Consider the following 24,668-nt stretch of genomic DNA (forward strand, 5'->3'; position numbering starts at 1 on the left):
GGAGGACATAGTAAGTTAGAGCGCTGCAGCGTTTAGTATTAGTTTATAAATGCCTCATGCCGCTCTTTTTCTCTGATAGGTTTGTTTCTAAGCCGCATTTTGATGAATCCTCTTCCTAGCTTCCCACCTTTAATATAGTTTTACCTAATTTGTAAACGCATCTCAGTGTCCTTTGCAGCACTGTACCCTTTTTTCTATACCCGTCGAGTAACATCTACGCTTCGAGGGATCTGAATGGTTCAGTAAAACTTTGAGCGGGACTAGTTGATGACTCACGTTTCGAAAATAAAGGTATAGTAAAAAGGAGGAAAACAGCGCGAAAGGGCGGCATGACAAAAAAACAACAACAACAAAAAAAGAAGAATGCTACAGAGGGCTGGTTTATTTTTTATTGTAATTTTAGTGTTTGCAGGATTTCACAATATGTGCCTAAAACCGGGTGACGCCAGCCGTTTTCATGCAGTTTCATAGCCATCACTCTCTTATCTACGATCACTGTATATCAAAATAAGTAACGAGTTAGGATTGAAATGGAGTACAGCAGAACAGGCACGGAATAAATGTTTTTTTCTAGGTTCTTTTTTGAACACATCTTTAGAAAAGCTTGCTCCACCGAGTACGTTAAAAGGGCAGCTGAAGAGGTTTCAGATTTCGACAAGCTTAAAGGATACAAATGTATGAAACTTGGCAGTGAAGAATGCGAAGACTTTTATGCTAGCATTTGAATTGCCTATGTAATCGCCAAATAAAGTAACGTAGGCGTGCAGACATCTCCGCAGTGCACTGCACCGGAACGGGACAGCAACAATGACGTCACGAATAACCCAGCTAAGTTTCAGAAGAAACAGTTGCTTGAATTGAGAGAACCAATGCTTCCGACAGTATACTTTATGGTGAGTTTAATTGGCAGTATCGGCCGACGCACGACAGCCTCTGTGCGAAGCGAAAGTAAATATATACATTCGGCAAGAATGACGTAATTACGAGTTTCTCTGCACTACTCGGGCGCATTGAGGAAAAAAAACTTTTAATCTGTGATGACATCGTCATTTCAAATGCTAGCGCTAAATAAGCTCGCATGCTTTATCTATAAACTTCGTACATTCGAATTATTGTATATTGTACAATAAAAAAAAACACTTCAGCTTTCTTTTAATGATGCACACCGATGCATTATCGATGCATCGCTCGTGCAAAGCCCCGTTTTTTTATTTTTTTTTTCCTAGCGTGGTAAGCTTCCAGTCAGAATTATTTTTTACCTGCGCTTCTGCTCGGAACCTTCGTTGTTCAAAGCGTGGCACACATTCGCGTTGTATTATACGCGAAACTAAATTCGTAACCTTATAACATGTAGCCTTAAGACAAATTATCTCTAGAAATGCGCGCTCCGGAGTACATGCGAAGGTAAATTCTCAAGCTTATCATGCAGCCTCAGTTTAGCGCACACTTTCTTAAACGGTCGTTAAGTTAACTGCCGAGTAAAACATTATCAGTGCATTGCTGATACACTGACCCGCTTTCTACATGTATGTGGTAAGCCTCCAGTAATAGTCTGGTTCGGTTTGTGGGGTTTAACGTCCCGTGCAAAGCGACTCAGGCTATGAGAGACGCCGTAGTGGAGGGGTCCGGAAATATCGACCACCTTAAGCGCTCTAACGTGCACTGACGTCGCACAGAACAAGGGCGCCTTGCTTTTCGCCTCCACGGAAAAGCGGCCGCCGAGGCCGGAATTCGATCCCGAATCGTTGAGCACTGTATAGTCGAACGCCCTAATCACTGCACCACCACGCCGCAATAGATTGGATGTTTTGTTTTCGCCTTTGCCCGTAACTTTTGCTTCTTTAAAGTCCGACATACTCTCGAACTATATCGCACGCGAAACTAAATTCACAGCTCATCTTGTAGCCTTAGCTTCGCGTATGATACCTTAAACAGTCGTTAAGGCACAATATTTCTAGAAAAGCGTTCTTCGACCTGTACAATATTATATATACATGGTGAGCCTCCAGTAATAGTCTGGATGTTTACTTGCGCTTCTCCCTAGAACTTTTGCTTTTTTCAAAGAGGCAGATCCTGGAGCTCTATACTACATGCAAACTAGTTTGCAGGCTTATCCCGTATACTCAAGTTTTCTTCATGCTGTCTTAAAAGTTGTTAAGACAACTTATCTCCGGAAAAGCATGCTTGGTGAGGAGTACAATGTTATCAATGTATTGCTGACGCATTTTCTCTCGTTTTTATGTGTGTTTTTTTTTTAAGTATGCAGAAATAGTCTGAATGTCTTACTATCTCTTCTGCCTACAATGTTTGCTACTTTAAAACATGGCGTACTGTCGAACTCCATTAAAGGCGAAACTAAATTCGCAAGCTTATCTTGCAGCATTAAGCTCTGCGGATACTCCTTTAAACAAATACAACGTGCAGAAACCTAATGGCGACCATGTAAGCATGGGAATTTAGTTTAGAATCTAATGGAGTACGTGTGCGTGTCACTTATTAAAGTAGGAAAAGCTGTGGGCAAAAGCGCAGTGAAAGTAAAATATCCAAACTCGTTCTGGAGGTTTACCACGTACGCACACAAAACAAAAAAAGTACAGTACATCAGCAATGCATCGATTAAGTCCTACTTTGCACAGTGTGCTTTCCTTGAGAGGCGTTAAAAAAAAAAAAACTGGAAGAAAAAGCTTTTTTTTCCTTGCCTTCTCTGCTGCTCATACCTTAATGTTTGAAACGTCTGTCCGTATCCCAATATTATCTTGCTACTTGTTTTGCTTTAGAGTGAGGGTAGGTAAGAGAGTTAGGCTGTGAAAAAATATATATAAAACGGCAGGCGTCCCCGGTTGCCAGCACATGATGTGCAAGCCTTTAAGTATGAACCTTCGAGCGAAAAATAAACAATTTGTTAGCAGCGTCTTTTGTCGTGTCCCTCTTCACACAGTAGTCATATTTTCTTGCCCTACCTTTAAGAGTTTGAATGTTTCTAAAAAGAAAAGCATTCTAGGGTTTCAAGGATTAATAACTTCTTTCACTCGGCGTAGATGATAATGTCAGACCCCAATAAGTATGAATTTTAAATATCAGTATGAAAGAGCACTGAACAAGGGTAGAGGGGGGAAGCCTCAGTTCGCAGGTCGAGCCAACGTTTCGACAAGTCCACTTGTCGAAACGTTGGCTCAACAGCGAACTGATTCCCCTTATACCCTTTTTCAGTGCTCCTTCAAACCGAGGCAGTGGAGCTTGGCGGAAGCTGCTCCAATTGTGTATCAACGGCCGCGAGTTCAGCAACTCTAATTCCACAAAGGCTGTGGCACACTGCACGGGCTCGGGCCGGCCCAAAAGCCCGGGCCGGGCCTGAAATTTGCTGTTTTGTCGGACCCGGGCCGGGCTCGGGCTTGAAGTTGCGGGCCTAGGCCGGTTACGGACTTGAAGTGGAGGGCCCGCACGGGCTCTGGCTGGCTGTACACTGCTTCTTTCGGTAATGAAGAAATCTCGCCGCTAAAATCATTAAAGTGGTTTATGAATAAACCACTAATAGTCCATTTTTTAATGGCGAATGAGAGAAAGCTCATTTATAGACAGAGTTTGATCAGCTGCACTCAGTGGTTTGTACAAATAACTGAAACCCTGCAGCGCGCTCTGCTACAGTGCAGGTCTTATGGAGCGCTCCAACGCATGGCACACGGCTCGTTTACATGAGCACGTGCCTAATAAAGTAAACAACTTGGCTAGCTTGAGATTTCTGAGCCATTTTTGAAGGCACTCTTATATCCTTTTGTTTTCGTGTTACCGCCAATGCCTGGACATATAGCGCCTCATTAGAGCCACTGGACAAGAACCTTTAATCGACTGCTCGGCAGGCAGCCGTCTTCCTGGGCCCGGCCCGGGAAGACGGGCCCGGCCTGAGCTCGCGCTGACATGAAGCAGGTCCGAACCGGGTCCGCGCTACAAAGACTTGGCCCGGCCTAGGCCCGGCAGTCAGTTTTGCGCGGACTCCTTAAATATGTACAGTTCAGGCTAAAAAAAAAAAAAAAGCGCTTCACGCTTTTTTATTCCATCATAAATGATCTAGTCTTGATTGACACGCTAACGGTATATAACAGAGTACACATCCCACACGGAACGAAAATTCGAAGCCCATAGAAGAAAAAGGACTGCTAAAATACTGCATGAAGTATTCCTTTTTTATCGAAAGAGCGCGAGACTGCACTAACAAGGCTCTTTTTTGAGCCTGTTGGTTGCTAGAGCCGGATGTAGTGGCTATCGCACGAAGAACTGTCCACCTACCTCCTATAGGCGTCCTCCATGTCCGAAGCGACATTGTAATAAACTTACCAGTAATATTGTATATGCTAAGAGCAGTGAGTAATTCTCTCTGTTTTCTTAATTGCTGGATTAGCGATGGTAGGTATGCTGCTCCAATTTTTTTCCCTCTTGGTCATGACTGTATTTTATGAGTAATGTTTTATTTTGCTGCTATGAGTATACTTTTGATCTAAGAAACACATTCCTATCTTAGCCCTGAATAGGACTGATAGTTTTCTTAAATTAACTAAGTAATGCTGCTTAAATGGTGCATAATGACAAATCAAGATGGAATAAATATGTGACAAAATATTCTACTGGGCAGAGGAGGGCACTCCTAAAGTACCGGCAGAAGCAAATGCTTGGTCAAGAAATTTCTGGCCCAGTGGTTATGATGCTCGACTGCTGTACCCAAAAGGCGAATCGAATCCCGGCCGCAGCGGCCGCTTTTCGATGGAAGCGAAAAGCAAGGCGCCCGTGTGCTGTGCGATGTCAGTGCACGTTAAAGAACTCCAGGAGGTAGAAATTCCCGGAGCCCTCTGCTACGGCTTCTCTCATATCCTGAGTCGTTTTGGGACGTTGAAACCCCTAAATCCATCCAATATATGCAGGGTGTCCAAGCTAACTTTAGCCGAGGGTTAGAAAACAAAACTTTTTAGGTAGGCCAGGGAAACCCTCTGCATAAAGCTACAAGTTATCTTGCGCATCACATATATTTTTTTTTTTGTTTTGCAAGTAATTAATTAGTAATTAATATAATTTTTGTACGTTACTAAATATTAACATTAGCCAATACATGTGATTCGCAGAGTTGTAGAGCACCTTCAGAAACCCCCCTTCCATTTATTTGCGATAAAGAAAGCCTCATGCGTATATTTTTTCCCCAAATACAAAAATTACCACGTGACTAGCGCGTTCGCGCGCCGTGATTGTGGTGCTCCCAATCGTGGATTGAGTGAACAAGTTTAGCTTTCAGCCTTGACTCGACGGTCCCGTTGCAGCGGCAGGCCGGTGACTGCGGTGGTTTTCTCGTTCGCGTGAGCCAGTCGGCGCATGTGACAGTGCAAGTTGCGCCAACATCGCCAACATATCAGCCTTCCGATGAAACTAGGCCATCGAGTCACGGCAGCAAGATATATATATTGAAATGTGGATATAATAGTTCGTTTGAACTTCTAGCGCTGCCAGTAATTCGGGCACAGCAGGGTCGAATTGCCAGCCGCAGGGCACAGCTTCAGCGCGAGAGATGGGCGCCGGAGACAAGCGATGGTGATGGCGATGCCGCAGCGTTTTCCGTTCTTTGTCTATATATATATATATATATATATATATATATATATATATATATATATATATATATATATATATATATATATATATATATCCACAGTGGCAAATCAGTCGCCGAAGAGATGTAACTACATGTAACAAGAGATGATCTGGAATTTGGACCGTGCTTTCTCTCGTTCTTCATACGGCCAAATAATGCTTCAGCATTGCCTTCCGACTTTACTATCTCAGTGATTACAATATTTCTCTTGTAAGTGAGAAAGAAGGTATTGAAAGTGTTTTTTTGTAGAGAGATATTGGCATATGCATAGATATTGTATAATTGGCGCCTTCCTGAATCACATATGTGCTTTTTAATGTAAATACTCACTGCCTCCTACTCTTCTATACCAAATAAAAGGATTCTACATTTTTTCGAGCCCCCTTCGCCTTGATGGAAATAAGCCGATGCATTCATTAGCTCATGCATTCCTCTTGACGACAGTCAATTTCGCAATTGTCCCTCAATATCAAAAATAGATGCTTGATTAGATAATTTTATTAGTTTTTTGTATAATCATTAAGCGGTACATCGTACGTAACTGTAAAACCTTGCTGTAAAACCCATTGGCACAGACCGCACAGACGCACCTCTCACAGTTTCTAAAATACTTATTTTAAACGTAAAAAATACTCCGTATCGGTATACGAGAAAACCGAGCAAGGATTGAGCAGGAGCCCCAGCCCGCTAGGCAATGTTTCCACAAGGTCTTCGTGCAGGTATGAAAGAGCACCGAACAAGGGTAGAGAGTAAGCCTCAATTCGCAAGCCGAACCACCATTTCGACAAGACGAAGAGAAGTCAACTTGTCGAAACGTTGGCTCAGCTTGCGAACTAAGGCTTCCCCCCCCCTTTACCCATGTTGTAAAGGGGGGGAGATGGCTACACATACTCTGTAGCCATCTTCATTCTCTCATTCTACTCTGGTTCGTCTAGGTGGGCCACCTAAAGTCAGATAGCCTTTAAGGTTTTAGCCTGAATTAACTAGGCTAGACCAGGTTAGGTTGTTATACACGAAGCAAGCCGATTGACCTGATTATTTTTTCGGACACAACATTACGTCACCCTCTATCGACTGACACCACTCATTAACCTCTACCACTTCTAAATTACTCACAACTGCTGCAGACACGATTTTGCGAACACGTTCTGCGGACGCGGTCTACGGAAGTGGTCTACGGACGCGGTCTGCGGACGCGGTCTGAGGACATAAATCTATGAGCATAGCGAAGGAATGCTTTCGCATTGATAACTAGGAGAATAAGATTGAGATGGAGCCCATTTGGAAGGCACCCAAACACTATAACTAGCAGTTTACCGGTAACACTCAAGAGGAAAATGTATAACAGTTGCATCCTACAGGTACTAAACTATGGGACTGAAACATGGAGGTTAACGAAAAGGGCTCTACTTAAGTTGAGGACAACGCAGAGGGCCATGGAACGGAAAATTAAGGGATATGAAGCGAGCAGAGTGGGTCAGAGAAATAACTCAAGTTACTGACATTCTAGTCGAATTTAAGAAATAGGCATGGACAGAACATGTAGTTCGAAGAGAGTATAACCGATGGTCTCTGAGAGTAACCAATTAGATACCAAGGGAAGGCAAGCGTAGCAGGGGGCGGCAGAAAATTAGATGGGTGGATGAGATTAAGAAATTCGCAGCGGACAAGTGAATGCAGCTAGCACAGGACCGGGTTAATTGAAGCAAAATGGGACAGACATTCACCCTGCAATGGGTATAGACGGGCCGATGATGATGATCTGAGATGAAAGAACAGGGACGCAGAGAGAAACACACAGAACGAGGACAAAGCTGCAGCTTTGTCCTCGTTCTGTGTGTTTCTTTCTACGTTCCTGTTTTTTTTTTTTATCTGCGGCACCACAAAACCTAAAGCACGCGCATCTGGGCTATACTTGTACTGCGAATGACGCTGCGGAAGCTCAGTTTACAAATGCTGGAGGTGTCCTTATTCGCTTCAAGAAAAGCAACGAGGATTTTATATGTCCGTCAAGAGCTCCAAGTGGCATGGAGAAAACAATTAGCTGGGGTTTAGCTTTAGTTAAACCAGGTAGGTTGCGTAAGCAATGCCGACGTAGTTTCTTCTTCTTCTTCTTCTTCTTCTTCTTCTTCTTCTTCTTCTTCTTCTTCTTCTTCTTCTTCTTCTTCTTCTTCTTCTTCTTCTTTCTTCTTCTTCTTCTTCTTCTTCTTCTTCTTCTTCTTCTTCTTCTTCTTCTTCTTCTTCTTCTTCTTCTTCTTCTTCTTCTTCTTCTTCTTCTTCTTCTTCTTCTTCTTCTTCTTCTTCTTCTTCTTCTTCTTCTTCTTCTTCTTCTTCTTCTTCTTCTTCTTCTTCTTCTTCTGCGCGGCGTGGCTACCGACCGGGTTTACCTGACGGCTTGAAGAGGGGCCCCATCTGCGGTCGCTCTAAAGTTCAAACGTAGCTACCGGCCGGATTTACGCGACGAGTTGAAACCTGGCGTAGTATTGCTTGCGCAACGAAAAAAGCCTAAGTATTTCTGTACGTTTTTCCTCGTGGTAACAGCGCATGCATAGAAGAGGAGTTAACTGATGGAATAGTTGGTTTCAGCATAAAACATTCAGCACAAATATTCAGCACGAACATACACAAGACTAAAGAAAGGATCGCGGAGGAAGAAGCACGGGCGTTCTTGCATATGCCTCGTGCGTGCTATGCACTAAATGAGACGAATATAAAGTGCAGGTATAGCGTGCAAAAACTTTAATAATTAAGAAAACGGGAACTGTTTTTTCTTCCGCTTGCCCCCATCATAAGCTGTGTTTCCTTCTCTCCACTAGGTTCGCTATTAAAGAACCCCAAGGCTGTTTCACACGATATAAGAAATCATACGCTCCACACAGGCTCGTCTGTGTGCGGGCTCGAGCCCGGCGCGGCCCGTGCCAAACCGAGCCCGAGATTTCCGTTTGCCCGAGCTCGTGCAGTGCTCTAAGGAGGTAACCCTGGCCACAGAGTTTCCTCTGTGCTTTTGGAAGCAGTAATCACCGAAGTGCAATCAAAATTTTAGTTCTCCGGATCACTCTGCGACACAATGGCTTGTTGGCCTGCGCAGGGGCGCCATCTGGAGAAGGGGTCGAGAAGAAACGACAAGCAATTGATTGACTTTCGAGTGCCCCGCGGAAAGACCTGCGACTTTCAGAAAGCCAGCCCCCGAAAGAAAGAAAATCTGGTAGGCAAGGAGGAAAAAATTGCGGGAAATGAGGGAGGAGGATGCCGTGCTTCTGTCCCACGCATCGATTCAGGCGGCATACAAAGCGCGTTTTGTCTCTTGTCGCTGATTGGCTGCGAGGCGAACCGCCCGCGCCAGCCGATCGCGCACACTGCTTCAAGCAGGCTTTTCGGCGAGTAGGGCAAGGCGCTGCGGAACGAACACCGTAGGAACCGCCAGGTGAGCAGCTGTCCTATGATGCAAGGAAATGAAGCGAAGTAAAACTGAATGTGTCGCGCAGTTATGCAGAATGGCCTGAAATTCTTAGATGCGGAAAAAAGCTCAATCTTCCACATGGTAAGGCGCGTGGTAGTTCGCTAATAAGCTGTAGCCGCTTAAAATGAATCTTACTGTGGTAGGCGAAAAGTTTGTTGCGAGCGAACAAATGGTTCGTTTCGCATGCCTCCCTAGAGCTGAGAAAAAGGCGCCGCGCCAAGTTCGCCAAACTCATGACCCGTGAAAATGTTTTTGTTTTATGTGAATGGTGTTGGGAACTTCAGTAGGATTCAGCACTGCCATACGATTGAGCACTGCCACTTTGCACCACTTTTCCAAGCGCCACAATATCCACAATTAAAAAGAAGGGAGAAGCATATCTGTCGCATGAGCCAGCATATGCAATGAAGCTAGAAGAATTGTGAACAAGCCAGATCTAAAATAAAAAAAAAAAAAGTGCACGAAATTCGTGGTTGTGGCGTTCACATTTTATCCATGTGCCCGCATCCGCGCTCGTGTTACGAGGACCAACTTCAAAAGCAACTGAAAATGTTCACAATAAGGCTGTGGCCTCAGAGTCTTATTGTGTGCAAATATTTTCCTGCTATTATACTAGCGTTGATAACATGTTTCTTTGGCGTAGTTGACGCGACTTTAGACATACTGTGTGCACCCACGAATGGGACATGAGTTAGGCACTACGTCTCGTGGTGCTGCGCTCTTGACCTCGTCAGGACGTGCACTCATAAGAGAGAGGTAGAAAAATCCATTAAATCACCCTCCTGGACTCAAATGTAAAGCTGGAGTTACATTTTGCAACTGTTCAGTGTATTGAAAGCGAAGACAAAAACCGTACGCATATTAATTTGCTCTTTTGGGGTGCGTACCATGCATTTGGAGTGCCAGAAAGAACAGCCGATAACCAAGGTTCGTTCAACTCACCCTAATATTTTGTCGAAAGTAACCTAGCTGATCTGGTTATAGCCGTCGTAGTGTGGAGTATGATTTAGATGATATGTACAGTCTTTGACAAAAGTCCTGAAGCCAAAAGATTTTTGCCTCAGCCGCAAAATGGAGCCATCACGTCATCCCTTAAGGCCAAATGGTATTCAAAATGCTAGGAAATGATTTATTATCCCAGCAGGGAACTATCTCATAGCATTTAACGGCCCTTTAACCATTAATGGCACCGTGATGACTTCATTTTGTGGCTGAGAGGAAAATCCTTTGGCTTCAGGACTTTTGACCAAGGCTGTACATTTTGTAACGGACTTCTAAATATTTGTAATATCACGAATAAAAAATTGATGACACAAGAACTTTGCTAGATCCATTAATAGACTCGAAGTCACTACCAACTTTGCGATTGTGCTGTTTAAAGGCATGTATCTGTGTCTCATGCAGTCATTCCCACTGGCAGGCTTGGAAGGACCTCAGGGGTTGACAGACTGGCAGCAAAATGACCTTGGCGGCAGCCCGACCAAGACTAATGATTGCAGTCTTTCTGGCTGCCACGTGGGTGGTCGCTTTGGCCCAGGACGCTGTGCATTTCGGTAAGAGAAAAAGAAAAGTTCGAACATATTTGAACATATTTGAACATATTTGAACATATTTGAACATATTTGAACATAAGCCCTGCGGGCTTTTATTCTCTCCCCGTGAAAGCCGATGATTTGTTAGCCACTGTTAAATAAGCGGAACATATTTCTTGCGCATGTTTCTCATAAAGCATATCGCGTAAGCAGAAACATGCAAAAAATAATCGGTCCAAAGAATGAGGCGTCTGTGCAGTGTTTTGTTGAAGAACTGCTCACAAGAACCACAGGAGCACGAAAGGAGGTAGACGAAGAAAAAGACGGGCGTTGTTCTACCCAATTCTTGGCCGATCCCCCGCTGTAGGTATGTGCCATAAGTTATTTGGTCAACAACAACAACAAATAAGTATGACGTTACTCATTTTGATGAAACATTGTGCTCACGTGAACACAAATATAATTACGAGTATATATAAGACCTCAAGAATGTGCCAGCTCGCGAAAGAAATAAGAGGTGTCATTTACGATTTTAAATCAGCCTGAGAGTAAAACGGGTCATTTACGCAATTTCTTCCGCTGTGACGGAGTAGGTTGCGCAAACGTGTTTGGGACTCAATGTTAACTGTTACTTGTTGCCATGGTGACATAAGGCTTGTTTTTCTATGAATAAAAATGGGCTCTTATAAAGAGCAAATGACATGAATTCTCCGAATTCGAAGAAACTAATTACCGACTGGGGTAAAGTGGCGCTCTGATTGTCAGACATTATATTTATGCTCCGTGACCCTTTCAGAAAAAAATACACACTTGCAACACACCGAGGACATGCGGCCGCTGAAGGAGGGCCTCGCATAGGGCTTTCCCTCAATAAGTTTTAGTACGAAAGAGGTACTTCAGGGGATCTAACCGGCTCGCCATTACCTGCGTCGCCAAACTGGCATGCGTTGCCAACTTGGGCTTCGCCTTCGAAATGGGAGAGATATCAGAATATAACCTTCAAGTACCCTTGGATCAGACACGCTGCCCCTATGCCACGCAGGCGTGGTTAAAGCGGGGTTTTATGTCTATGTCGCTCTTAGCAAGTTGGGCAACGCACATCACGACACAGAGTTTTGATATGGCCAGTCGCGAAACTTCCCGTGAGATCCACGTATCAAAAAACGGCGGTCTCGATTGGTCAAAATTTGGGTGCATGCGGATAGTGGCCGCGCCCGCGGCCATTAAAGGAATCATGGTGGAAACAGCGCTAACACAGGACAGAGCAAGAACACAACACAGGCGTCGACCAGCAACTGGTGTTTATTCCAGAAATACACATATACAGAAAAATACAGAAACTGTGCCTAAGTTGCGAACTTTCAGATTGTTGATAAATGCACAATCACCTGGAAAATATAATTGGTTGAAGAGTTGCAGTAGCAAAAATTCTTAGATTTAACAGCTGTACAGATAATCAAGATGGAAAAAAAAAGAAAGAAAAAGCGATTTTCAAAAAATGCAATGATTGCAATAGCAGACAGCTTTTATTGACTGCTTGTAAATAGCGCCACAATCAATAAGCCCCCTAAAAGTACGTACTGAAAGTAGTCTCTTTGTCACTTTATGAAGCAGAGTTTCCCAACTGGTATGATAAAAAAGCTCTGCCCTCACAAGTGTGCCTCTGACAGGTGATGGCGAGTAGACTGCGGTGTCATTTACGCCTACCATCTGCCAATACAAACTATGTGTAACCACACAGTGGTGTCAATCTTTATACTAGGTTTATTCACGTTAAGCTCTGCAGTTTTTGTTTTATTTCTTTTTTTTTTTGCCAATCATTGCCCTATGAAGGGACGAGAACTGTTCCGATGCATTAGAACATTCGGCTGCCTTTCTTTCGTTTTCAGCCTTTCTGCCGGAAATGTAAATGAGAAAAGGAACGTGGTAAATACAGTCAGAAAAGACAAGAGAATCTCTCTCCCAACTTATATATATATATATATATATATATATATATATATATATATATATATATATATATATATATATATATATATATATATATATACATACATACATACATACATACATACATACATACATACATACATACATACATACATACATACATACATACATACATACATACATACATACATACATACATACATACATACATACATACATACATACATATAGTGAAAGGAAAAGTTGGATGTATATTGGCGAATCCTTTCACATCACGCCAGAGAATTTCGTGAGGAATGAAAAAAAACAGTAACAAACAAGTAGAAATAGCGTATGTCTACAGAGTACTCTCATACGTGCCGGTTTTGAAACTTTTTTAGGTAAAACGAGTCCTCTAAGTGCCCACAGAAACAAGACCTGTGATCGAAGCGTATTACACAGCAAAGAGTAAACGCTGCATGGTATAGCATGGTCAGTCCCTCTGAGGACGGATTAATCTCAGCATAAGTTGGCTTCACAGGTGTGTGCCCGAGAATGCTCACTGATACCTATTCATTCCATTTCTTTGCTTGATATATTTGCTTTTTATTTCTGCCTTGTAATTATTGGCGTAGAAATAAAAAACAATCAATTTTTGAGCGAGTTGATGTCTTATCTCTCCTCCGTTTGTCGTTTTTCGTGCTCACTACAAATATTTTGAGGTTATTGAGTTTTTGGGTGGTTGCAAACTTATCATTGAAATGCGCCGAGCTAAAATAAAATTCTTTAGGCTATACCGCTGCTGCCTTCGCGCTTTCAATAGCCTTTTATGCGCAACATCGGATGTTAAACAAAATTGCTGCAGACCTAAGATTTTTCTTCTGTGCGCGCCAGTTGGCATGACAACGTGCCACGGTGCCTTCGCACAACTGATCGGAAGCAGCTAGGGTGTGCGAATAGTACTTTTCCCAAATCATACCGGAGACGAATAAAATATATTTAGAATTATTCGGCACTTGTGCGAATATTTGTACGAAACAAATCATCATGTGACACAGCCAGACGCTAGCGTTGGCGCTGGAGTACAGCGATACAACTTACTGAACTATAACTACCGCTTTAAAAAGACGCAACACTAATACCCACAATTGGGTACGCAACACGAAGTCCACATATTAACTCTATAGCCGTCATGTCGCATGCTTTAGAAAATTACCTTTTTCTGCTGGCAACGAATAACCCAGCGCCACATACCACAATAGAAGAGATACGCATAAGTTATGGATTGCGATATCGGGCACCAAGGTAGGGTTTGCTAAACCCACCTGAGCACTGGCGCATCGTTCAACCCTGAAGAACATATGCATGAACATTATGAACTCCGCCACTTGAATGGACCGTGCCACGGGGCTGAATCCTCCGTCCTACGCGGCCTGATCGCGGTAGCATGCTGTGTGGAGTCGGAGCTGGCTTAGTTTCTGAAACAAAAAACAAAACAAAAAATACGCCAAGCCTGGTTCGAACTACGCGTAAATCATTTTTAAAGTATTCGAAATTTTGAGTATATATTCGATTCATTTCGAATAGTTTTGAAAACGCACTGTTCGTTAAGCGAATCAAAGAGGAGGATATTAAATTTGCTATTAGAAAATTTCGAATATTCGCACGTTCCTACAAAGCGCAAATCATGTATGTTGCGGCTATCGCAGTGTGGATGGAGCGAGTCGGACGAAGTTGCTAGTGGCGATTGAGCTGAATTTGTAACAGTGATCGCGTCTGTTGTCTCGTTTAGAGCGTCAAGAGCAGCGATCAGCGAAGGGTAGACGACATGCCACACTCAGCGCCAGGTCAAAAATATTTTTTGAACACTGGCACGGCATGCGTTCTCTAACAAAGGAATAATGTGTCAGCAGAAGAAATCAAGTATAGAGAACTTTATGAGATAAACAGTTGAGAGGCCGGCGAGATGCAGGTTTCTCTACCTGCTTTACCTACACTTGCTGGAGCTCGGTGCAGGGGCAGAGAGTCATAATGGATGAGCGCGAATCTGTTACAAAAGATGGGTACTCGTGATCCTATTCATATGGGGCGCTCTCATGCTGCTTGAAAAAACTGGGCTTATCCCGGATGTCTTAACATGCAAATTTAGAGTTGGGCCGCTGGGCTAATATAACGTTCAGCGGACTATTCCAACGAATCGTTGCAGTGGGTTAACTTAACAAGCGTATTTTGGCGGAAAAGGGGAGGGTCAGGGGCAGGAGGTGATTTGCTGCTCCTTGTCGAACTTGTGAAAGTCGGCAAGTGCAGCTCCGCACAAATGAGTCTATATCCTTAATGCCTGCAGAAAAGTGAAATCGTAACTTTGTTGCACTTAAGCATACAAGGTGCTATCGTGATCAAAAAAGCAAGACTCGTGCCATTGCGTGTCAAACCGTGATGTACTGCATGGGGACGCCCCCTGAGCTCGGCTGGGGATCCAAGGGATGGAGGTTCGATTCCCGGTGAAAACAAGATTTTCATTTTCCTGATGACGTCATCAGGATGATCGACAAGTGACACAGGTCCCGCGCACAGCTTGCGCTTTCGCCTTGAAAGAGTCAACCTTCCAGCGATCTTTGGTGCCGAGTCAGGCATACGACACATAGGCTACGACGCAGGCAAGTTCACACGGCTTTGCTGATATTGGATGGTCGCTATGGAGTCCTACCCTTAAATGCGGAGATTAAGTGTCCACCATAATTTTTTATTTCTATGGATGCGTTGCGAGTGCCGTTATGGCCGTCACAATCATCATCATCAGCCTGACTATACCCAATACTTAACCCGGTTCACCCAGTTCTATGCTAGCTGCATCCACTTGACCCCTGCGAACTTCTTAATCTCATCCGCCCACCTAATTTTCTGCCGTCCCCTGCTACGCTTTCCTTCCCTTGGAATCCAGTTTGTTACCCTAAGCGACCATCGGTTATCCTCTCTTCGCACTACATGTCACAATGGGGGGGCCGTCACAATGGGGGGGTCTAAACATAGCTTCTATAGCGCACGTCGGATTAGGCTACTAAAAGTAGAATAAATGTATGCGCAGGTTTTCACCGTACTCTTCCAGTCTTCATCATGCGGTGACTTTGACGTCACCGTAACCGCCAGGCCTTGACAAAGTTCAGTCTCTCCATGGACTCTGTTCCGAAAGATGCAAGCCTTTGAGCCGTCACAAGAGAGAATGAATTTAGCGCCTTTTGGTGTTGCAAGGCAATTCATCCTTACTGGATGAACTTTTAAGAGCCCTTGTTCAGAGCCCTGTGTGACTGAATACTTATACCTGCATAAGAATATCCGCTGCGCGACCGGATAGTGTGGAATGTGGTTCGAAAGACAGATTTTTTATTTCAAAATATTTTTTCTTCTGTTTTTCGGCACTTGCCAGGATTTTTGCTACGTTAGCGTAGTCGGTGTGTGTGTATCGCATGCCGATAGCTTTCGCCATTGCAAAAGCTGGGTAGATACAGAAAGGAATAACACTCCGTCGCTTTGGCGTTAATTTTCGAGGTCAATTTCACTCGGGTGACGTCAGGACCCACTCCAAACGGAGTGGAGCCGACAAGCAGCATTGCATGAACATCGCTATAACCGATTCCTCTTCGTTTGCAGTTGTTGTGGTGGAGAAGAAGAACGATGTGGCCAAGATCTTCATCACCGAGACGCTCAAAAAAGCTACCGATGCGACCGTCACTTACGCCCTGGTCGAGCTGGATCCGGATGAAGCTACCGTTGCCGACGGTACGAGACTTTCCATCTTCGATTTTTGAGAATTTTTTTTTTTTGCACGCCATTCGTCTTCGCCTCGAGCACGTGTATAGGTCAAAACTCTTTGCGTAATGCTGATGGCACAGAAAACCTAAGCAGTAAAAAAAATGATTATTTCGAAATTTTCCCGGTCCGTGATGCTGAATTCGAGTTTTGTTTTGCATATGCATAAATGACAACGTCCATATGACAACTTTTTCTGCCAACCTTCAGCTCACAGCTGTAGTGAAATTACAAAAGTTTTCTATTCTTGAAGAACAAGGCTCAATGAATTGCATGCTTGATGCAGTAAGGATGGTTGGGTGACATTTTGCAAGGTTGCATACCGCGAGGACGCAGTAATAGCTAAACAAGGGGATATCATTGACAATAAGGACAAGATAGTTAACAGTAAAATGTTTCACTGAATGGCAGAGAAGTCGAACACACCGGGGAGCTGTTCCTCTAATTTCCGTCACCAGGACTGAGAAAGTTATCACTCAGAACAACAGACACATTGTCTGTTGACCTCAAAGTTCCGAAGGCAACTGATACAGGCAAGAGTGCCAACATACGTAATAAGAAATACGATATCAATGACCTGAAAAGCTGCGAACCATTTAGCTTGTTGTCTGTCGAGTACAAGGAATTTGCTGATACAATGCGTGATGCAATGCGTGCTAAAGCTAGACATTAGTAAGCCAAGCCATAGGCAGGCTTATGGCACGGATGCTTAGAGACATATCTCAGTCTTCCATGCTAGCTGGTCGTCCCCTTCTCGTGGCCCACTCGAGACAGGACTTTGAATGCCCTAGTTTTTCTTCTCTTGCCTGTGTAGAGCTAAAATCGATCCACCGTTGGAAACTCGAAAGCGAATACAACCTTGCTTCTTACGTTTCTTCATTAGGGGCAGATTTATATCACGTGATGCCACCAGCCTTCTGTCATGCGATGCCTGCGGTCGCTTTAGTTCCAGCCCTAAAGATACAGCACTGCCAGCGACAGCAAAATGAATTGGTTATCTGATTACGGCTCTCATGTCAGGTGTCGTGCTTTCCGTAGAAGAACAGTTACGAGACAATGCAACTTGAGGCCTCAGAGCTTAACTAATGATTTTTTTTTCTTGCTTTAAACAAGAATTATCTTGATCAAAATTTCAGAAAATAAAGTAACAATTGTTTTTTCTAAACATGCCTACATTTGTATTTGCACCTAAACCACCTCAAGGTGCAATAAACAAGTGTTCATGGTTCAAGTTATCTTTTCTGCAGATTGACTATATATATATTTTTTTATTTCGGCGTATTCAGTTTTGTTTTCACTTTGGCGTATTTAGTTTTGCCTGCTGTAACATTGTTTGTAGATAATCGAAATCTAAGGAAGCAGAAGAGCTATTTTTAATTCTCGAGAACGCGGTTATACTTAGAAAAATGACGAAGTGGTATATTTTTAACAACATTCTTGAATTCTCAGATGTCACAGATGACACTTAAAACTCCTTACGTGCCGTGAATGCGAAATAATTTATGGCCCATTCTGCATAATATATACTGTGTCGCTCAGAAAAAGATTTTCTTACTAGTGTAGTTTCGACGCACTGTTCTGGCCGATGGAAAGGAAAATTGTCATAAAGGCACTGTCGCCTAGCGTCACCGTTACTAACTGTTGCATTCACTAGATCCACCTTTGTTCAGCTTTCCTGGGTTTCGTTCCAACGGAGCGAAATTGACCGAAGTTTATTTTCAGCTTTATTATTTTCCTTTGTTTGCAGGAACCTTTCTGAGAAATATGGTGTCAATCCGAATATATTTTTTGTCCTGTTCCTCATTTTCTGTGGCCATCTTTCCACATGGCGGGCCTTGCTTTCTTCAAACGCACCCAGTGCTATGTCTCTTAGTTGTTCTGTCGCGTTTTCCTCCTTTAGATCATAGAGCACCAAGAAGTCGTCAACATATCGAACAATCTTTACAAAGCCTTTGTCGGAAAATCCAGATAGTCTTTTCTTTTGATATCCCTTGATTTTAGATATTAACTCCTCATATTTGTTTTATTCTAAAGGAATCATGCACATGCACTTGACTGCATGTGAATGATTCCTTGGGTGCATTTGAAGAAAGCTTCCCTGATCTAAGATTCACCTGGGAGCTTCCGAAGGATGGCGTTTTGCGTTTCCAAGATTTGAGCCTTGGATTCTCACCAGAGCACTTAAGTTGGAGTTACCAGCCTAGGGCGAATGAGGAGTTCGTTCCATATACATACCAGCATTAAAAAAACAGTAAAAAGAGGCGTTGCGAGGGCTGCGTTGACGTCGGATCTTAACAAGTCCTGCCACCACCGTATCAGAGAAAGCTTTTTACGCCAGACTGAGAGGCTTCTGGAGGCAGGGTTCCCAGAGTATTTGCTGTGCAGCATAGCAGGAAACCTTGTGCTACCTAACAAGCGGAGGAGAGCAAAAGAAGACATTACATAGGAATAAGTGGTCAGTGGTACCATACATTCATGGATTAACCCATAATTGGATGAAGATCCGACACAGAAACGGCATCCGGATTGTTTTTACGGCACCAAACACCGGACAAAGTATTCTTATTGTATCCAGGGCATTGTCTATCAGATTCCCTTGCATTGTGGGAAGCAATACATTGGACAAACAGGGAAATATATTAACGACAAAATTAGAGCCCACGCTGCGGCAATATCGGAGAAGTCGAGCACTACCCTAGCGGCGCACTGCAAAGGCCAAAAATGCCCAGCTGACCTTCACAATGTGCAGGTTTTGAGAAGGAATAAGGACAGGTTGACAAGAGAAATTTTAGGAGCATGTGCAATCAGGAACTCGGGTGACCAATGCGTTAGCACACCTTCGGTGGTACTGTTGAAAAAGGAAATATATTTTTTTACGCTTATCGGCAGGACGTTAAAGTTGAGGAAGAAGTTAGCTGCAGAGGTAAAGTGAAGGGAGAAGGTTCGCTCGTCCAGGTTAATATAGTTGCCAGTGCAGCATTGTTCTTGTGTCTGTGTGTGCTTCTTCTGTTTTGTTGCCTGTTCTGCTGCCTTTTTGCAAGATATTCGACCAACTAGCTCAACGTTCCACTCTATTATTGCCACTTTTGTTCACTTTCTCGGCCGACTGCACTTTTCTCGGGCGTCATTATATGATGTGCCGTTGCTGCCGCTGCAGCGCTGGTAGTGTCTCCCTCCGTTTGCTTTGTGTTCTGTACAAGTGCGTCCTGATTTGTATAATCATGATGGCGCATATGCTACGAACTACAACTTACTGCACTTTGTACGATAATGCGAAAGGAACGTCTATAAGACGTAGAAAGAGGCGTTCGTCCATGATTCTTACATCTTCAGAGCCTTGTTTTACGTGATAACGAGACAATCTAGGTTGCTTAGATATTTTATGCCCCTGTTTCTTAACAGCCCCTGAGCATACATATTTTAGAAATTTGACCGAATGACTTGAGCACAAGATATACAGCAAGCTCAAGTCCAGTTTATTAAGCACCATATCTGGACGCTGTAAGTGACAAAAAGTTAGTAAGTGGCTGCTTTGACAGGAATGGAGCCGCTGTTACAGATATCAGTGACGGCGGCAGCGGCGCCGCATCCTATGACGGTCGGAAGAAGAGCAGACGGCCAAGAATGATCATCACAAGTGTTCCAAGTTCCAAAACGACTCAGGCTATGAGAAACGCCGCAGTGGAGGGCTCCGGAAATTTACACTACCCGGGGTTCTTTAACGTGCACTGATACCACACAAAGTTCCTTGCTTTTCACCTCCATCGAAAAGCGGCCGCCGCGGTCGGGATTCGATCCTGCCACCTTGGGAATAGTAGTCGAGCGCCGTAACCAATGCGCCGCCGTGGCGGGGTGAAAACGACACGCGTGCTACTGCGCTTTTAGTTAAAATGATTGTTTTTCTTGTTTTTTGTACATGATCACTAAAGAATTAGTTACGCTCCAGTCGTGCAATTCTTTGATGTGAAGTTACCAATGCACAGGATTAGTTCGTTAGTGCATGCATTGATAAACAGGGTAGTGTAAACGGCATATTTGACGAATTTCAAGTGTGGGCTGATCGCGACAATGTCGTTAATGTATAAAGAGTAGCCGCTCAAATATGCTGCCATGCGAGACACCCGCATTAAACAGAAGGTGGATTGTCTTTTCTGCAATGCTACGCTTTGAAGGGAGTATTTTGGGTCACCTTGGTCAAAACAGTTTATAATTTTTCTGTACCATACGTACACGTGACCACATCTATCTGGATCATCAGGCGCGAATTTTTGCTTCCAAGTTTGTTTAACAATATGTTGTTGTCGAGCATAATTCGGCTGAAGTTGCCTCGTGGTGCCTCGTACACCACTGTCCGCGTTTGCTGGTTATACGGTTATACACCGGTGTCGTGACTATGTCTGGCAAATGCTAATATATGCACGCGTGGCTACCGCAGTGTGCAACGCCATCTTCGCCGACCCGCGGCCTGATGTGCTCATCGACGCGGTGCGCACCCCCGGCAGCACGGTGGACAAGCTGTCGACGGCGGTGCGCGACACGGCGCGCCGCATGGGGCTGCCCACGCTGAGCCTCACGTACGGCGTGCACAACGACTACACGCTCAGTGGCTGGGACCGCCTGACGCCGCTCGAGCGCGAGTACCTCGTGCACATCACGCCGCCGGGGGACATCTACACGCAGGTGATCCGAGATCTGTGCAAACAAATGGACCTCAACACGGCCGGCATCATTTACGATACCAGCGTCAGTGAGTCACACTACGTGCCATCAAGAAATCGAGCACAAAACATGCCCCATTTCAGCACATTGGACGGTAGTGATGGTACTGTATGTCAAACTGACGAAGAATATACGCGCAAGCAGCAGTCTGTACAGCAGAGCAGCAGTCTATAGAAGCAGTCTATACACACAAGCTTAGAGAAGGAAGAAGGCAGCCACTGCTTCTGGCAACGCTTAATGACATATACCATTCTCTCACGCGCGTATTGGGTTCGTTCGGTCGAAAAGCCATTGCCGTACTCCAAAATTGAGATATCGCTTAAAACACGGGTCGAGAAACGTTTCGAAAAAAAAAATAATAAAAAATATATATACGCTTGATCTCGTAGCAAAGTTGTGACGGAACCGTTTTTTGTGCAGCGTTCAGGGTTTTGCCATAGTATTTCGTTTCACACTTAGGACTTACCTAGTAGTCACGTTAGAAGCTACTTTGCGCCAAGGATTTTAACCAACGACATATGTACCTTAGATAGTATGTCGTTCATTGTAAGTGTAGATGTCCAGCCAGAAGTGAGACAGATAATGCGCCTTCCCTCCTCCAAAATTAATTTAAACAAAATATATTAAAATGGACGGAATTAAAAGGCGGCGTTAAAAGCGTTCTCACGTCTTAAGGCGAAGTTTGAGCGTCCCTCTAATTCTTCTGCACACTGATATATTTCTCATAAAATGTGCAGTCACCCACGTGTGAGTGTCGGAGCTCTACACTAGAGCATTCTCACCCCTGTTTAGCACGAGTATTCCCATTCTATGAGAAAGAGGCGAATTGGCCGAACAAGTCTGTGACGTCAGTACCGCACAGCGAATCAGATTTAATCTTGATTTTACCGGTAATGTGCAGGTTTGTCGTCACTACAAACGTTCAATGAACATAAGAGAAATTCAGCTGAATTAATTGCGCGATAAAGAAAATCTACTAACTAGTGGAAAGAATATAAGGATCGCACTTGGGTCTCCTGTGTGGAGTAGCGAGCGCACTATCGCTACATAACGGAGGCGCATGTGCTCAACAGCTGCTAAGGAAAAAGATGAGGTTGGAAAAGGACTGGATATTACGAGAATGACGGATGTGTATGTGGTTTCTTCGCGTTTGGCACCGCGGCAACTGCGCGACGGTCAAAAAAGCTGATGAGTGTCGTAAAAAGTTAACGCGTGGTGAAGGTGTTTCACGATAAGGTGTCACGCAGAGAGATCTTCGCTCGTTCTCGCATTCATTTCTCATAGGGGCTGACCAGTGCGTTCTCAGTTTTTTATGAATATGTTTTCTCCATTTCTCATCGTCGGCTTAATTTGAATGTCACGTGTTCTGATAGGGTAGATAAGATAAGACGGTGTCACATGTAGTAGACTTTGTATCGATCCGTTCAAAGCTGTCCTGAATAGTGCTATTTTTCTGCTTCTCTCGCGCTAGTCATCGACCACAAGTACGCCCGGCTCCTGGAGAACATACCGACGCGTCACATCATGCGGGAGGTAAACGGCAGCGAGGATGATTTCAAGAGGAAAGCAGAACTCATCCACTCGACGGACGTGTCCAACTTCTTCATCCTCGGTCAGGCAGAGACGCTCAATAGCGCCTTGAAGCTGGTGAGAGCCCCTGATGCGATGCACACACATGACATCGTGGCTTGGAAAATGCCAGTGCGGTAACACTTATGTAATGACTTGGGTAGCAAAAACTGCAAGGGGGCTTCGCTGTTCGTCAATACAACCATAATTAAGGGCGCTTACAAATGACTCATATTTATGTATATGTGCCCGAAATCAACGACAGCTTGTTGAAAAGTTTTTTTTCGTTAAAGAAGAATGCTAAACAAATAAACTGAATCTTTCGTCCAAATCTTTACAACATCCTACAAGGACAAAAAAAAACAAAAAAAAAAAAAACAAAAAAAAGCCTGGTCCTTTTTTTTTTTTTTTTTTGGACGCCAAGGGCTAACGGAAGCCAACATATGACGTACTTGCAAGGAATAGGGGCCTATACAATTGTGCTACCAGTTCTGTCTAAATATAAGCAATTTTTTCTATGTTTTAATCCCACTTAAGCACAATTAGCGCGTAATTGTACTTTAGATGAGCTCGCAGCTGGCCGGCGGCAGTGCGCTGGCTTATCATGACAACCAAGGGCACATCAGAAAAGACGGAGGCAGGGCTGTCTGACGCATCGAAAGCTTTGGAGATTCGATGCTAGGTCTGCTGCGAATTAAAAAAAAATTGCAGTGCTGATAAATTTAATTTTATATAGCGCCAAGTCATTCTCAGGAGTACAGCGTAGTAGCAACACGGACAGAACAAGAGAGACGGACGCAAACACGGGACCTGACTAACAACATAAAAATAATTGTATTAATTATTGTATTAATTGTTTAAGGACTGTTTACCTGACTTTGAAAAAACTGCTGTTCTGCGCAAGTGTCGGGACACAACTACAAGGTTGATAGCGGAGGCTCAGGCCGTATCAAGGCTCCCCGATAAATGTGTAAGCGTGCCGTCTGTACACCTAAGCAAGAAAGAGCTGCTGTTTCTGTGCTCCAGTGAGCACGATAATGATTGGAGGTAATGGGTAGTAGCGACGAGATAATCATGTCACTACTTCGTTTCCTTTTCTTTCTACTTTCCCCTCGTGTTGTCATACAGCTGCTGTCTATACAAGTCAGTTGAAGACAATGAAAACGATGTTGTTAGTCAGCGCCCGTTTTTGCGTGCGTCTTTCTTGTTCTGTCCGTGTTGCTACTGCGCTGTAGTCCTCAGAATGATGAACCAACAAGTCAGTCACTATGTATTAAGCGCAAAGTCGTTGTTTCAAACAGACGAGCTCGGCTATGATGAGACACGACATTATACATTTTGACGCAAAGAACAAATTGCAGTCGGCGCAAAAGAACAGTTTGTTTTTCAGTGCACCCACTTGATTCCTTATCTGACTCTGGCACGGGTAATATATTTTCCACCACACCAGAATATTAGAAAAAATTATATATATATCATTTTGACATTTCTGTGGCCGTCCTTAACCAACGTGCTAGACACAGATACAAAAACAATATTTTAATTATTTTGACCAGTCAGGTGATGTTTATTGCCTTGTAGAAGCAGTCTTGTGTAACATATCGAAGGAAACCAAACATAGCTACAACCCCGCAGTTGACATAGAACTGCTATTCGCCACGAACCTATATACGCTTGTGCCACTGTGCACAGTGGTCGAAATATGGCTCGTGTCTTAGCTTTAAAAATAACAGCTTTAAGAACAGGCAGCGCCCTCAAGTAAAACATTTCGAATTTTGTGAATTGTCTGTGACACTCAGCATGCAGTTACATCAGGTACACACCAGTAATTCCGGTGCATGTTTTTAAAGGCTATTTTCCAGTTGGACGAGGTTCAGGGTTCGCTTTGTTCGTTATTGATTTCTGGTTCGTGTTTTTGTGACAGGCCCATAGAAACAAGTGGAACAATTGGCAGTTCGCCTGGTTCCTGATCTCCAGGGTAAGAGGATTCATCACCTTTTTCTTCAAGTTAATCAGTTTC

The 24,668-nt window shown here is 43.8% G+C and overlaps 1 protein-coding gene across 1 annotated transcript in view; it reads left to right on the forward strand.

The window, feature by feature from the left end:
* Positions 1-10,551: 10,551 nt before the first annotated feature.
* The window catches only part of Ir25a (ionotropic receptor 25a), a 32,286-nt gene continuing 18,169 nt past the window's right edge, over positions 10,552-24,668 (forward strand). The window contains exons 1-5 of the mRNA XM_084587031.1: positions 10,552-10,645; positions 16,202-16,330; positions 20,796-21,107; positions 22,551-22,726; positions 24,573-24,626. Of these exons, the coding sequence (XP_084443157.1) occupies positions 10,552-10,645; positions 16,202-16,330; positions 20,796-21,107; positions 22,551-22,726; positions 24,573-24,626 (765 nt within the window). The remainder of the gene's footprint in view (positions 10,646-16,201; positions 16,331-20,795; positions 21,108-22,550; positions 22,727-24,572; positions 24,627-24,668) is intronic.

This window comes from Amblyomma maculatum, chromosome 1, assembly GCF_055883805.1.
Source record: "Amblyomma maculatum isolate TAMU_Amacu chromosome 1, ASM5588380v1, whole genome shotgun sequence".
Taxonomy (NCBI): domain Eukaryota; kingdom Metazoa; phylum Arthropoda; class Arachnida; order Ixodida; family Ixodidae; genus Amblyomma; species Amblyomma maculatum.